This window comes from Jaculus jaculus, chromosome 5, assembly GCF_020740685.1.
Source record: "Jaculus jaculus isolate mJacJac1 chromosome 5, mJacJac1.mat.Y.cur, whole genome shotgun sequence".
NCBI classification, from domain to species: Eukaryota; Metazoa; Chordata; class Mammalia; order Rodentia; family Dipodidae; genus Jaculus; species Jaculus jaculus.
Window position 1 is genome coordinate 3,768,945 of NC_059106.1, and position 15,445 is coordinate 3,784,389.

The 15,445-nt window shown below is 44.0% G+C and overlaps 1 protein-coding gene across 5 annotated transcripts in view; it reads left to right on the forward strand.

Moving 5' to 3' along the window:
• The window catches only part of Crem (cAMP responsive element modulator), a 52,626-nt gene that overhangs the window by 22,403 nt on the left and 14,778 nt on the right, over positions 1-15,445 (forward strand). For 2 of the 5 annotated variants that reach the window (XM_045150625.1, XM_004668163.2), the window contains exon 4: positions 2,754-2,945. In XM_045150625.1, the coding sequence (XP_045006560.1) occupies positions 2,754-2,945 (192 nt within the window). Of the gene's footprint in view, positions 1-2,753; positions 2,946-9,862; positions 9,940-10,522; positions 10,648-15,445 lie in introns of those variants that run through there. The other 3 variants (XM_045150623.1, XM_045150624.1, XM_012951074.2) reach the window with 3 other exon arrangements.

Here is a 15,445-nt window from a genome sequence, read left to right on the forward strand (position 1 = left end):
CCCCTCCTTGTTGAGGTATATGGGTCGTGCATTGTGAAGTTAGCCCACAGTTATGGGTAAGATAAATGTCTCTGCATATTGTGACCCAACATGTGGCTCTGATGTTCTTTCTGCCCCCTCTTCCGCAAAATTTCCCTGAGCCATGTTGGGTTCATTTTTGGTCTGCTTCAATGATGAGGTGTTGGGGGCCTCTGAGGCTCTGGCTCTCTGATTTGGTAGGTGTTGTTTTTTCTCTGTGTTGGTCTCTTTTCCCTTGTGCTGGTATCCGGTTCACCAGGAAAACAGCACCCTTGCTTGTTTTGCCAATTTTCCTTAGTCTCAGCCAGGGCCCTTTTGAGGTATGATGGGGTGGCTCTCTCCTTAGGATCTGCACCTATCTGAAAAAGAGAAGCAGATTCTCCAACAGAGATTAAACATGATTTTTTTTTAAAGAAACAATAGCCCTTGATTCCAATTCATCGCTACCATTTAAACTAAAATATGGCACGGTAGTCTTATTTATTTATTTATTTATTTATTTATTTATTTTTTGAGGTAGGGTTTCGCCCTAGTCCAAGCTGACCTGGAATTCACTATGTAGTGTCAGAGTGGCCTTGAATTCATGGCAATCCTCCTACTTCTGCCTCCCAAGCACTGGGATTAAAAGCATGTGCCACTATGCCTGGCTTTGTATAGTTTTTTAAGTTTATTTTTATTTATTTATTTGAGAGAGAGAGCGGGAGAATGAGCATTCCATGGCCTTCAGCCTCTGCAAAGGAACTCCAGACACATGCTACACCTTGTACATCTGGCTTAGGTGGGTCCTGGGGACTTGAACCCAGGTCCTTTGGCTTTCAGGCAAATGCCTTAACTGCTAAGCCATTTTTCCAGTCCCACAGCTGTAATCTTTATGCTAAACCATATATATAAACCTCTTGGATATTTTATTTTATTTTATTTTTTTAATTTTTTTTGTTTGTTTTTATTTATTTATTTGAGAGAGACAGGCAGAGAGAGAGAGACAGAGAGAGAGAGAATGGGCATGCCAGGGCCTCCAGCCACTGCAAATGAACTCCAGACGCGTGCGCCCCCTTGTGCATCTGGCTAACGTGGGACCTGGGGAACCGAGCCTCGAACCGGGGTCCTTAGGCTTCACAGGCAAGCGCTTAACCGCTAAGCCATCTCTCCAGCCCGGATATTTTATTTTTAAACTTTTTAAAATTTATTTGTAAGGTGAGAAAGAGAGACAGAGAGAGAGAAGGAATAAATATGAGAAAATGGACATGCTAGGGTCTGTAGCCACTGCCAATGAATTTCCAAACACCTGCACCACCTGTGAATCCGGCTTTACTGGGGAATTGAATCTGGGTCCTTTGGCTTTGCTAGCAAGCATCTTAACCACTAAGCCATCTCTCCAGCCCTATAAACATGACTGGCTAATCTCAGTCTTTTTTTTTTTTTTTTTTTGGTTTTTTGAGGTAGGGTCTCACTCTAGCCCAGGCTGACCTGGAATTCACCATGGTGTCTCAGGGTAGCCTCGAACTCACGGCAATCCTCCTACCTCTGCCTTCCGAGTGCTGGGATTAAAGGTGTGTGCCACCACGCCCAGCTCCTAATCTCAGTCTTTAGAGGAAGCCTACCTGATAATTGTTGCCAGTAGCTATAGTTTTTCAAGGTACTTGGTAGAGGTAAATATTGTAGTACAATTGTTTGGGTAATTACCATAAATAGTCATTTACAAATTAATACTTTATGTATCAGGATTGCCCTGCTACTATCAAAATAATCAAGGTTATAGTTTTGTAGACATCAGTTTTAAAACCAACATATATATATGACTTTTAAGACTTTTTTTTTTCTCTGAGGTAGGGTCTCACTCTTAACTCCAGCTGACCTGGAATTCACTATGTAGTCTTAGGGTGGCCTCAAACTCAGGGCGATCCTCCTACCTAAAACTTTTTTTTTTTTTTTTAATGAGAGAGAGAATTAGTATGCCAGGGCCTCCAGCCACTGCAGTCAAAGTCAAGATGCATACACCTCCTTGTGTGCATGTGTCACTTTGTACATCTGGCTCACATGGGATCTGTGGAGTCAAACATGAGTTGTTAGGCTTCACAAGAAAGCACCTTAACTGCTAACCCATCTCTAACAGCCCTAAAAACTTTTTTTTATTTTTGAGTTCTGGGTATTGAACTTCAAATCCTAGTGTCTAACCTGAGCATGCACTCTCCCTTTAGTTCAAAGAATATAGTTTAACTAAACCACCCAGGAGAGCAGAGAATGCCAGGAGGCTGGACTCGCCTTGACTGCTTTTTCGCCTTTCCTCTTGAATAGTTCAAGTGAATGCATACCAAGAGCAAAACCATGTGAACCCTAGGAATTTTTTTAAAATCAGAATATAAAGTACTCTCAAAAACAACCAGGTATGATGGCGCACATGGGAGGCAGAGGTAGAAGGATCCCCGAGAGTTTGAGGCCAGCCTGGGAATACACAGTGTGTTCCAGGTCAGTCTGGGCTAAAGTGAGACCCTATCTCAAAACAACAGCCAACCAAACAGACAAAAACAGCAGCAGTGACAAAAGCAACATACCCTATATTAAAACACTACAATCTCTAAAATAAAAATCTGACCCTACGAAGAAGCCAGCGACTATAGAAAATTAGGAGCAGTGACCGGAAGGAGCAGCAGTGCACAGAACGAGTGTGTGCCCCCGTTGTGGGGTTAAAAACGACAGTTGGAGTTCTCTAATACGTCTTTTCTTTTTCTATTAAGTTGCTATAGCCCAAGGTGGAGCAATCCAGATTACTAACCCAGGATCTGATGGTGTTCCTCCGGGACTGCCGGCATTAACAATGACAAATCCAGGAGCTCCTCCGCCAGGTGCGACAATTGTACAGTACGCAGCCCAGTCACCTGATGGCACACAGCAGTTCTTTGTCCCAGGCAGCCAGGTTGTTGTTCAAGGTATATTTTATTCCTCTCGTACATTTAGAATACCTGTGGGTTGCTCTGTCATACCCTTCAGTGGCGACTTCATTGTGGTGTGTGAAACAAATAGGAGGTGGATTTGGGGAGATGGAGTGGAGATGCTTCAAAAAGGCTTGAGGAAGAAATATATTAATTCATTAAGTTAATTAGGATTTTCACTGGTTTTAAAGAAACATTAATTTTAGGGTAGTATAGTAAAGGGAGTTGGGAGCATAAATGGTTATGTATTTCTCCTCCTCCTCTTCCCTCCTCCTCCTCCTCCTCCTCTTCTTCTTCTTCTTCTTCTTCTTTTTTTTTTTTTTTTGAGGTACGGTCTCACTGTAGCCCAGGCTGGCCTGGAATTCACTCTGAAGTCTCAGGGTGGCCTCAAACTCATGGCAATCCTCCTACCTATGCCTCCTGAGTTCTGGGATTAAAGGCATGCACCACCACGCCTGGCTCTTCTTTAACAAACAAAATAATAGTAATAACAATAAATTCTATTTATTTACTTAGAGCACGCAAGAGAAAGGCAGATAGAGAGAATGGGCATACCAGGCCCTCTAGCCACTGCAGAGGAACTCCAGACACATACACTACCTTGCCCATCTGGCTTACGTGGGTACTGGGGAATCGAACCTGGGTCCTTAGGCTTTGCAGGCAAGTGCCTCTTTTTTTTTTTTTTTTCTTTCTTTCTTTTTTTCACTGTAGAGTCTTGCTCTAGCTCAGGCTTACCTGGATTTCACTATGTAGTCTCAGGGTGTCCTCAAACTCCAAGGGACCCTTCTACCTCTGTCTCCCAAGTTGTGTGATTAAAGACATGTGCCATCACTCCTGGCTCTATTACATTTTCTGAGTATTAAACCATGAATTTGTTCCCCCAGCTATTACATTTAAGTCTAATATCTGTATAATTCACTTAAAAATAAATGCTGATTCTTGTATCTTTTAGACTCTTAGTCTGTTAGAATGTGAGGGACCCATTTGAACTCTTATAAAAGCTGACTGTAGTGAAACAAAACAGTTGGAATAGGGCCCTAAGCTAAGATTATCTAAGATACTACATTTAAGCTATGCATTATTTATTTTCATTCATTAGTTCTTATAATAATTATAATAAATGAATTAAAATAAAACTTTGAAGGGCTTGGTAGTGCACACCTTTAATCCCAGATCTCAGAAGGCTGAGGTAGGAGGATTACTGTGAGTTTGAGGCCACCCTGAGTCTACGTAGTAAATTTCAGATCAGCCTGGGCTACAGTGAGACCCTACCTCCAAAAATCAAAAAAAGATCTTGAAAATTTTATGTTTGGGGGCTGGGAATATGGCTCACTTGGCTGTGCCCAAAATGCATAAATCTCTGGGTTCAGTCCCCAGCACCACTTAAACTGGGTGCAGTGGTATCACCTACAATTTCAGTACTCAGGAGGTAGAGGCTGAGGATAATAAAGTCAAGGTCAATCTCAGTAACATACTGTGTTTGAGGCCAGCCTGGCTGGGCTGCATGAGACCCTGTCTTAAACTGGACATACACAGGGCTGGAGAGATGGCTTAGCTGTTAAGACACTTGCCTGCAAAGCTAAGAACCCAGGTTCAACTCCCTAGGACCCATGTAAGCCAGGTGCACAAGGTGGCGCGTGCATCTGGAGTTTGTTTGCAGTGGTGGAGGCCCTGGTGCGCACTCTTTCTATCTGTCTCTTTCTCTAATAAATATATAAAGATATCTTTAACATGGACATATGCTGATACAATTAATTCTATTTTGGCGGGGGGGGGAAGGTCCATTTGCTTAAGACAACTCTTTCATCCTGAAAGTCCTGTAAGTTTGGCCCAAGCTGGCCTTGAACTTGCAGCAGTCCTCCTGCTGTAGACTTCTGAGAGCTAAGATTATAATTGTGTGCCACTAGACCTGACAAATAAATTGCTTGTAGTGAACTTTACCCTTGCATATTGAGGAGTTAACGTAAGCTACAGCTGGGACTCAAACCATGTGCACTGGAGCATGACAGGAATCCCAGCACACAGGAGGCTAAGATAGGAGGATTGCTGTGAGTTCGAGGCCAGCCTGGCCGAAGAATGAGTTCCCCTGGCCAGCCAGGGCTAGAGTTAGACCCTGCCTCAAAAACATGAAAGAGCATTGGAGAGATGTCTCAATGGTTAAGGTGCTTGCCTGCAATGCGTATGTTCAATTTCCCAGTACACACATAAGCCAGATGCACAGGATTGCATGCATCTGGAATTCGTTTGCAGAGGCTAGAGGCCCTGGTTCACCCATTCACACTCTCTCTCTGCCTCTTTCTTTCTCTCAAATGAATGAATAAATAAATAAATAAATAACTATTTAAAAAAGAAAACAAGTGGGCGTGGTGGTGCACACCTTTAATCCCAGCATTTGGGAGGCAGAGGTAGGAGGATTGCCATGAGTTCGAGGCCACCCTGAGACTCCATAGTGAATTCCAGGTCAGCCTGGGCTAGAGTGAGACTGTACCTCAAAAAAACAAACAACAACAACAAAAAAGACAGAAAAAACCGAAGTGGTGATATTTTCTAGGGTTAAAAACAATAGTATTCAGGGGCTGGAGAGATGGCTTAGTGGTTAAGCGCTTGCCTGTGAAGCCTAAGGACCCCGGTTCGAGGCTCGGTTCCCCAGGTCCCACGTTAGCCAGATGCACAAGGGGGCGCACGCGTCTGGAGTTCGTTTGCAGAGGCTGGAAGCCTGGCGTGCCCATTCTCTCTCTCTCCCTCTATCTGTCTTTCTCTCTGTGTCTGTCGCTCTCAAATAAATAAATAAATAATTTAAAAACAAAACAATAGTATTCAGGGCTGGAGAGATGGCTTAGTGGTTAAGCACTTGCCTGTGAAGCCTAAGGACCCTGGTTCAAGGCTCGATTCCCCAGGACCCACATTAGCCAGATGCACAAGGGGGTGCACGCGTCTGGAGGTCATTTGCAGTGTCTGGCGGCCCTGGCGCGCCCATTCTCTCTCTCTCTCTCTCAATCTCCATCTCTCTCTCTGACGCTTTCTCTCTCTGTCTGTTAATCTCAAATAAATAAATAAATAATAAAAAATTAAAAAATAGTATTCATAGAATATTTAATACTTTATTTTTTTAAATATTTTATTTATTTATTTTACAGACTGAGACAGAGGGAGAGAATGGGAGTCTTTTTACGTGGAAAAAAAGATACTTGGTCTCCTATGAATTTTACAGGGTTAGGGCCTTTGTTCACTTGGTTGTGGCCCACCTCTGTGTAGTTGGATATGGGATCCAGATGGAATCCAGTGCTTCTCTCTGTATGGAGCTCTGACCCACGGTTTGTCCTCTCCTCACCTATCTATCTATCTATCATCTATCTATCTATCTATCTATCTATCTATCTATCTATCTATCTATCTAATTTGAGGTAGAGGCTTGCTGTAGCCCAGACTGACCTGGAATTAGTCTCATAGTCGCCTTGAATTCACAGCAATCCTCCTAGCTCACCCTCCCAAGAGCTGGGCTTAAAGGCATGTGCCACCATGCCTGGCTTCTGATTTTTATATGGAGCAATCTTACTCTAGCCCAGGCCAACCTGGAACTCATTCCAGCCCTAGGCTGGCCTTGAACCTCCCAAGTGCTGGCAGTATTTGTGTGTGTGTGTGTTGGTGAGTGTGCATTACATGTGGGTGTAGGCACACGTGCCACTCTGTGTGTGGAGGTCAGTGGACGACTTTCAGGTCAGCCCTCGCCTTTGCACCTCATTTGAAGCAGGGCTTCCTAGAGTCTCCTCTCCCCCCACCCTGCCCAGTCTCACTGCCACCGTGGCAGGCCACCTTGGTTTGTCTGGGAATCTAGCTCAGACCCTCCAGCTTGAGTGGTGAGCACTTGATCACTGAGCCATCTCCCAAGATGCCATGGGGCTATCTTTTTTTTTTGAGGTAGGGTCTCACTCTAGCCCAGGCTGACTTGGAATTCACTCTGTATTCTCAGGGTGGCCTCGAAGTCACAGAGATCCTCCTACTTCTGCCTCCCCAGTGCTGGGATTAAAGGTGTGTGCCACCACGCCCAGCTTAGCCCTTTATTTTAACAGTTTAAATTTTTCTCCATGGAATTCTTGCTCAGTTGGTTTTGTTGCTGTTATGAATGGTACCTCATTATCTATTGCACTTCCCAATTGCTGCTGGGAATATATACAAATACTGTTCATGTTATTTAATTTTTTATTTTTCATGTGTATTTGTGTATGTTGTGCATGTGGGTGTGTATGTGTGTTCCTAAGTGTGGGTGGACATGTGGGTCATACGTGTGTACATGTGTGTGGAGGTCAGAGTTCAGTATTTGGTGTCTTCCTCAACTGTTCTCCACCTTATTTTTTAAATTTATTTATTTACTTACTTAAGCAATAGAATGAATATGAGGTACTCTCGTTGCTGTAAACAAATTCCAAACATATGTGCCACTTCGTGAATCTGTACTAGGGAATTAAACCAAAGCGGCAGGTTTTACAAGCAAGCACTTTTTTAAAAATTGTATTATTTTATGCTGTGAGAGAGAATTGGCACCCCAGGGCCTCCAGCCACTGAAATCAAACTCCAGACACTTGCGCCAATTTGTGCACATGTGAGACCTTGTGCATGCTTCACCTTGTGTGCATGGCTTATGTGGGATCTAGGGAGTTGAGCATAGATCCTTAGGCTTTGCAGGCAAGTGCCTTAACCACTAAGCCATCTCTCCAGCCCAGCAAACAAGCACTTTTAACCACTAAGCCACACCTTCCATGGAGTCCCTTGGGTCCCTCACTGAATGTGGAGCTCACTAATTAGGCTAGACTAGCCAGCTGGCAAGCTCGAGGTACCCTCCTGTCTCTTTGCTTTCCCTGTGGGGATCACACTTGCATGCTGTCATGCCCAGCTTTCATAAAGGTTCTGAGGATATAAATACAATTTATATATAAATCTAGCAACTCAGGAAGCTGAGGCAGAATTGCAAGTATGAGTCCTGCTTGGGCTACATAGGCAACCCTGTCTCAATAAAAAGGAAAAAACATGTGACATGTCTGTGAAATATTGGTTACGGTTACATAGTCTGATGGATGAGTACAGCTAGCCTGAGGTCCACACTAAAGCTTATGAATGCCAGCAGCCAACAACCAATCCTGCTCTTTTCTGCATATTTATTTATTTTTTGAGGTGGGGGTCTCACTCTCTGTCAGGGTAACCTGGAATTCACTATGTAGGCTCAGGTTGGACTCAAACTCACCGCAGTCCTCCTACCTCGGCTTCCTGAGTGCTCGGATTAAAGGTGTGCACCACCATGCCCAATTAAAATATTTTACTTATTTATTTTATTTGAGGGACAGACAGACAGATACAGAGAAAGAATGGGCACGCCAAGGCCTCCAGACGCATGTGCCACCTTGTTCATCTGGCTTTATGTGGGTACTGGGGAATTAAGTCCAGGTCCTTAGGCTTTGCAGGCAAGTGCTTTATCTGCTAAATTATCTCACTAGCCTTCACCCCCCCTTTTTTTTTTTTTCAAGGTAGGGTCTCACTCTAGCCTAAGCTGACCTGGGACTCACTATGTAGTTTCAGGGTGGCCTTGAACTCACAGCAATCCTATCCCTGCCTCCAGAGTGCTGGGATTAAAGGTGTGAACCACCATGCCTGACAATCCTTTTTCTTTATACTAATTCCCCCCCCCCAACCCCAGGTCGCGTCTCACTCTACCTCAGGCTGACCTGGAATTCACTGTGTAGTCTCAGGGTGGCTTTGAACTCATGGCGATCCTCCTACCTCTGCCTCCTGAGTGCTGGGATTAAAGGCGTGCACCACCACACCTGGCTATACTAATTCTTTAGAAAGATTTGTTGGTTTATTTGTTGGTGTGTGTGTGCTTGCGTGCATGTGCGCACATTTGCAAGCATGCGTGTGTGTGCTAGGGTCTCTTGCCACTGCAGATGAACTCCAGACGCATGTGCCAACACACCTAGCTAGCTATTCAAGTAAAAGTGAACAGTAAGAAGTTACAAGTAGTCAACTGAGTGTGGTAGCTAACACTTGAAATCCCAGCACTTGGGGAGCTGAGCTAGGAGGATTGCCAGGAGCTCAAACTCCACCTAGGCTACAGAATGAGTGCTAGGTCTCCCTGAGCCTTAAAAAGTCCCCCTCCCCATCACAAAATTATTCACAATATTTGTGATTTTACTTATATTTAATAAAGCCCCCCTCCCCAAGCCACAAAATTACACATAATAATTGTGATCTTATTTATATTTACTAGATTGGCTCACAAAATGCTCTTTTTAATGTGTCAAAGGCAAGTCCTGTTCCAGTCAGACAGTTGGGGGAAATGCTGTATCACATTTGCTACACTGGCCCAGTGAACTTTTTAAATATCAGTATTTACTCCTTTTAGTAAAATTAGCAAATTCCATGTCCCTTTAGGAACAGCTGGATTTTCTGGTGCGGCAGCAGTTGGTTCAGAAAATTAGTCGAACTGAATCAGGGTAGTGAGTCTTTCTTGGTAAAATGTAAAAATGTCTATGAAACAGTACTTTCGCACTGATTGTTGGAGTGGTTTTTAATCCCCACGTCTGAAGCCCTTGTCTGTTCTTGGAGTTAGGAGAAACAGATAGGGCTCTTGGCTCCCTGTGTTTACCTAGAAACCTTGCACACAACACGGAGGTTACCCTTGGAGCTTTTCATGTTAGTGAGGAGGCATTGTTTTCCAGAGCCCATCGCACCCGATTGCTAAGTAAAAATGAGAAAAAAGAGCATTCTGAGGGTTTATTACAGGAAGAGTTTTTACGGGGCTTTGGTTTCATTGAGCTCGTCTGTGACAAAGCAAATTGATGGCAGTGATAGGCTAGTGATGTCACTGTGATGTCAGTGCTCCTGCTTATCTTACACATGCTTGCTAGCTTGGAACACTTTCATGTTGAACTGTGCAAGCGGGAACAAGAGCGGCTCCGCATGCAAAAGCCCGTCATGGCTGTAACTGGAGACGACACAGGTAAGGGTTTTAGAGGTCAGGCTGAAGTTAATCCTGAGGACAGCTTTTGTTGTTGTTGTTGGGGTTTAGAAGTGTTCAGGAGCCTCCAAGTGAGGAGCGCGAAGTTTCTGGAGCGCACGTCTGCACTCGGAGCTCAGGGCTGCGGCGTGTGGTCCCGGGGGGCGGCTGCGCCGCGTGGGTTTGCCGCCGTCTCCGCCAAGGCAGCCCGCCGGGTCCCGCCGCGCCCCCCGCCCTCCTCCAGCCTGGCTGTCTTACCCCGGGCACCTCTGCCCCGGGAAAACAAGCTATTATTTAATCTGCAACCTGTTGCAAAATCAGTTTAGCCTGGAGCTGAACGCATCCTCTGCTCACGTTGTAAACAAGCTGCTGGGTGCAGAGAGAGCTCCAAAAAGAGAAAGAAAACTCGGGGTTACTTTCCTCTGCCTTGCAAATAAATGGCCCGGTCCTCCGCTAGCTAATCGAGTTCAAAGGGCTGACGTCATTACATTTCCTGGAATCGTGTTTCAGCAGGGAAGTGGAAAAGTTAAACTCCAGGCGAGCTGCACATTGACGTCAGCCCCGGTCAGGCTGTGGTTTAGTCAGTTCCTTTCTGCCCTGTCCAGCGCCGCTGCTGGCCGCTGGCCGCTACGAGCTCGCGAACTAGTGGGCGCCCCGCGCCCCGCTCCAGGCCGCGCTCCTCTCCCCGTCGGCCTCCAGCCTTCCTCCGAGGTAAGTGGCCGCCGAAGGGCGGGGGCGCGCAGGACCCCTGGGAGCGTGCATGAGCCCGCGGGGGCCGCCTGGCCAGCCTAGGGTCAGGCCGCGCCTCCCGGGAGCGGCGCTGCACCTGCCTGGTGACTCGTGGGCTATATTTAGGCCCGCGGGGTTCGGGGCTCTTCCTCGAGCCGAGGGACTTGGGAGTCAGAGCGCCCTCTAGTGCCCAGTCGTGGGTGCGCTTTCTTCTCATTGCCCCACTCCGCAGTTTCTGGAGTTGAAGTTGGTAATCAGTAATGATTTACGGTTGGTTTGCTTTTCTTAGTTATAGATAAGTGATTTTGAAAGACCTAGCTATTAGCGACCTTTGTATGGTTGCAAAATTGTCTATTTAAGTTGGTCTTGTTTGTAACCCAATTCTGAATTTGCATTTGGATTGTAAAGGAACAGATGACCACACAGCTTCACAGTTCGGCTCTCTCCAGTGAGTGGGTTGAGGGCCTTCTGGATTGGAACAGGTCGTTGGCTGAGCACCTACAACCTGCGCTAAACAGTTTTAAGATTGTCTTAAGGCACTATTTTTTTTTTCAAAAGATATTTCTTTGTGAAATCATAAAAGTGCTATGGATTGCAAAGGCTCTCAAATTACAAGTTTATTATGAGATACAGATAAGCTTAAAGGGATCTCAAATACTGTGTACAAAACCAAAAGGCATTTTTGTGAATACACTTGTTTTATAAAAAGGATCGGCTTATATCTTCCTTTTAACTAAACTTTTAATTTCTTTTTTAAAAATTTTATTTATTTATTTGAGAGAGAGGAGAGAGAGATGTGCCAAGCCCTCCTGCTTCTGCAAGATACATGTCTGACTTTGTATGTCTGGCTTTACATGGGTCCTGGGGAATAGAACCTGGGCCGTCAGGCATTGCAAGCAAGTGCCTTTAACAAACGCTGAGCCATTTCCCCAGCCTTAACCATTTGACTTGCCTAAGCATTAGAGAAAGTAATTAAAGTACTGAGTATAGGGCTGGAGATATGGCTTAGTAGTTAAGGAGCTTAACTGCAAAGCCAAAGGACCCAGGTTCAATTCCCCAGGACCCACGTAAGCCAAATGCACAAAGTGGCACATGTGTCTAGAGTTCCTTTGCAGTGGCTAGAGGCCCTGGCATTCCCTGGCCCATTCACATTCTCTCTCCCCCGTCTCTCTTTACCCTCTTTCTCTCTCTCTCAAATAAATAAATAAATAAATAAATAAATAAATAAATAAATAAGAAACTTCTTTAAAATACTGAGTATATTTAAGGCACATAGTTTATTAAAAAATTTAACCATTACTTGTAAATTAAATATTTGTGTACATTTATTTCCAGAATGAATTCATCACCCTTAAAGTTTTTTTCTCTCACAGTCTGTTATCATTACTCATTTATGAATTTTCTTCTCAGTGTAAACATTCCAAAATGTTAAAATTTACAAATGTCAAGCAGCATTGAACATTTTCCACAACACCTGATTGTGGTCTTGGACATAGTTATTTTCCAAACTGTTGTCACTGCTCCCAGAAGTACTGTTCTTTGAAAATGGGAAATGAAATGTTTCCTTTTTTTAACAAGTTAATTGCATATGACTCAGCAGCTAAAGGGGCTTGCTTGTACAATTGCACATGATTTAAGAAAATTGTGACCTTTAATCCCAGCACTCAGGAGGTGGAGATAGGAGGATCACCATGAGTTCTAGGCCACCCTGAGACTCCAGATCAGCCTGGACTACAGCAAAACCCTACCTTGAAAAACCAAAAAATAAAAAGAAAAAAAAAAAAGAAAGAAAGAAAAGAAAATTGTGGAGGGTGTGCAAAGGAGCTCAAAGCAAGGCTTTGAATTCTCATTTCCGGGCTAGCTGTATGGTTTGACACCGTGATCAGTGATTAGGAACTTACTGAGCATGACATGCGTAGTCTGTCCTGACACAGTAGACCTCTGTGCACGCGTTTCTCCTCCACATTGTCATGACACGGTTCTCAGACATAACCCTCAACTTCATTTTCCATTCTATTTCTTTTCTTTATTTGGCAGGGGAGTTGGTTTTTCGAGGCAGGCTGTTACACTAGCCCAGGCTGACCTGGAACTTACTATGTCGTCTCAGGGTGGCCTTGAGCTCATGGCGATTCACTTACCTCTGCCTCCCAAGTGCTGGGATTAAAGTTATGCGCCACCACGCCTGGCTTATTTCTTTTCTTTTAAAATATTTTATTTTTATTTATTTATTAGAGAAAGAGAATGGGCGTACCAGGGCCTCTAGCCACTGCAAATGACCTCCAGATATTATGTGCCAATATGTACATCTGGCTTACCTGGTTACTGGGGAATTGAGTCTGGGGCCTTAGGCTTCGCAGGCAAGCACCTTAACTGCTAAGCCATCTTTTCGGTCCTTAAATATTTTTAGTCATTTATTCAGAAGCAGGGATAATGAGGGGGGATGGGCACACTGGGGCCTTTTGCTACTGCAGGTGAACTCCCCATGCATGCATCACTTTGTGTATCTGCTTTCACGTAAGTACTGGGGAATCAAACCCAGGCCATCGGGCTTTGCATGCAAGTGGCCTTAACACTGATTCGTCTCTCCAGCCTTCTATTTTTTTTTTCTTAAAAAATTTATTTATTAGTTTTTTTGAGACAGATACAGAGAAAGAGAACGGGCATGCTGGGGTCTCTAGCCATTGCAAATGAACACCAGACATTTAACGCCACCTTGTCTGGCTTACGTGGGCACTGGGGAATCAAACCTGGGTCCTTAGGCAAGCACATTAACCACTGAACCATCTCTCCAGCCCTATTTCTTTTCTATTTTCTTCCTTTCTTCCTTTCTTTCTTCCTCCCTTCCTCCCTTTCTCCCTCCCTCCCTTCCTTCCTTTCCCTTTCTTTTTTTTTTTTTGGATTTTGAGGTAGGACCTCACTCTAGATCAGGCTGATCTGAAATTCATTGAGTCTCAGGGTGGCTTTGAATTTATGGTAGTCCTCCTACCTCTGCCTCAAGTGCTGGGATTAAAGGCGTGTCCCACCATAGCCAGCTATTTGTTTTCTTAATGCTATTCTTGGCCCATAAACTTGGTCTTATGACCCATTAATGGTCTATAGTTTACAGCTTGAGAAATGGATCTATACCCAAATCAAGCTTCTTAATGACTGGTCTAGAAAAGACCTCAGTAGTTGGGTGTGGTGGTGCACGCCTTTAATCCCAGCACTTGGGAGGCAGAGTAAGGAGGATCACTGTGAGTTCAAGGCCACCCTGACCTGGAATTCACTATAGCTGGGGCTAGAGTGAGACTCTACCTCAAAAACCTCAAAAGAAAAGACCTCAGTAGCTTTTACTTGTAGGATTATAGAATCAAACATAAATAGTGAGCATCTCAAGTTTATGGGATTATGTTGTTGACTCTTGGGTATAATTTAAATTTTTATTACAACTTTTTTGTTTTATTCATAAGTTGATCATGTTAGGAGCTCAATTTCCTGTCTTATACCTCAAATTATAATAATTTATATTGAAACTGGGCTTCTGAATTGTTAAAACAAATTTCACAACTATTCAAATTTGGGAAATAGGTTTTTAGTTCATACTGGATGCATTAGAAAAGGGTGTATTGAGAATACTACTGACAATAAGTCTTAAGAAAATTTGACTGCTGGGCGTGGTGGTGCACGCCTTTAATCCTAGTACTCTGGAGGCAGAGGTAGGAGGATTGCCGTGAGTTCAAGGCCACTCTAAGACTCCATAGTGAATTCCAGGTCAGCGTGGGCTACAGTGAGACCCTACCTTGAAAAAGCAAAAAAAAGAAAAGAAAAGAAAAAGAAAGTTTGACATGAGGGAATGCTTTGGATTAGTTTTTTTTTTTTTTTTTTTTTTTCTGTGCGTTGGAGGGGTGGGTGGGAGAGAATTGGCATACCAGGGCATCCAGCCACTACAATTGAACTCCAGACACATGTGCCCCCTTGTGTGCATGTGACCTTGCATGCTTGCATCACTGTGTGCCTGGCTTATGTGGGATTTGGAGAGTTGAACATGAGTCCTTAGGCTTCCCAGGAAGCCTTAACCACTAAGCCACCTCTAGTCTCAGATTTTTTTGGGGGGTTTATTTGTTTTTCAAGGTAGGGTCTCACTCTAGCCCTGGCTGACCTGGAATTCACTCTATAGCCTCAGGGTGACCTTGAACTCACGTGCACCACCACACCTGGCTAGGATTAAGTTTTGTGTGTGTGTGTGTGTTTCTGTGTTTTTTGTTTTTGTTTTCAAGGTAGTGTTTCCATGCTGGCCTGGAATTTACTATGTAGACTCAGTGTGACCTCAAACTCACTGCAATCCTCCTACCTCTGCCTCTCAAATGCTGGACTAGGTTTCAACTTTCAAGATGGCTTTAGAGAATTATACTCATGTTGAAAGTGGAAATAAGTCATTACCCACCTAGACCTTCAGTGAAACTACAAAGCTCATGGAGGGGAAGTTGAAAATGGCTATTTTGTTATTTCCCCACTATTTTTTAGACATTGTTAGTGACTATTATCATATACAAGCATAATGTATTTTAATCATAATCTTTCCTGTTTCTTTCTTTTGTCCTCCTCCCCTACTCACTGAACCCCTTCTTCCAAGTAGCCTGTCTTTCCCCATTACTTTTGAAACTGTTTTAATGCAGTTCTTGGGGTAGTGATTAGACTTTGCCCATTTTGTCTGTGTGCGTACATTGCCTAATAAGTAACAATGTGGGTATTTATCACTTGCATAAATATTAAAATAAAAAACATTTAATGTTACAAGTAA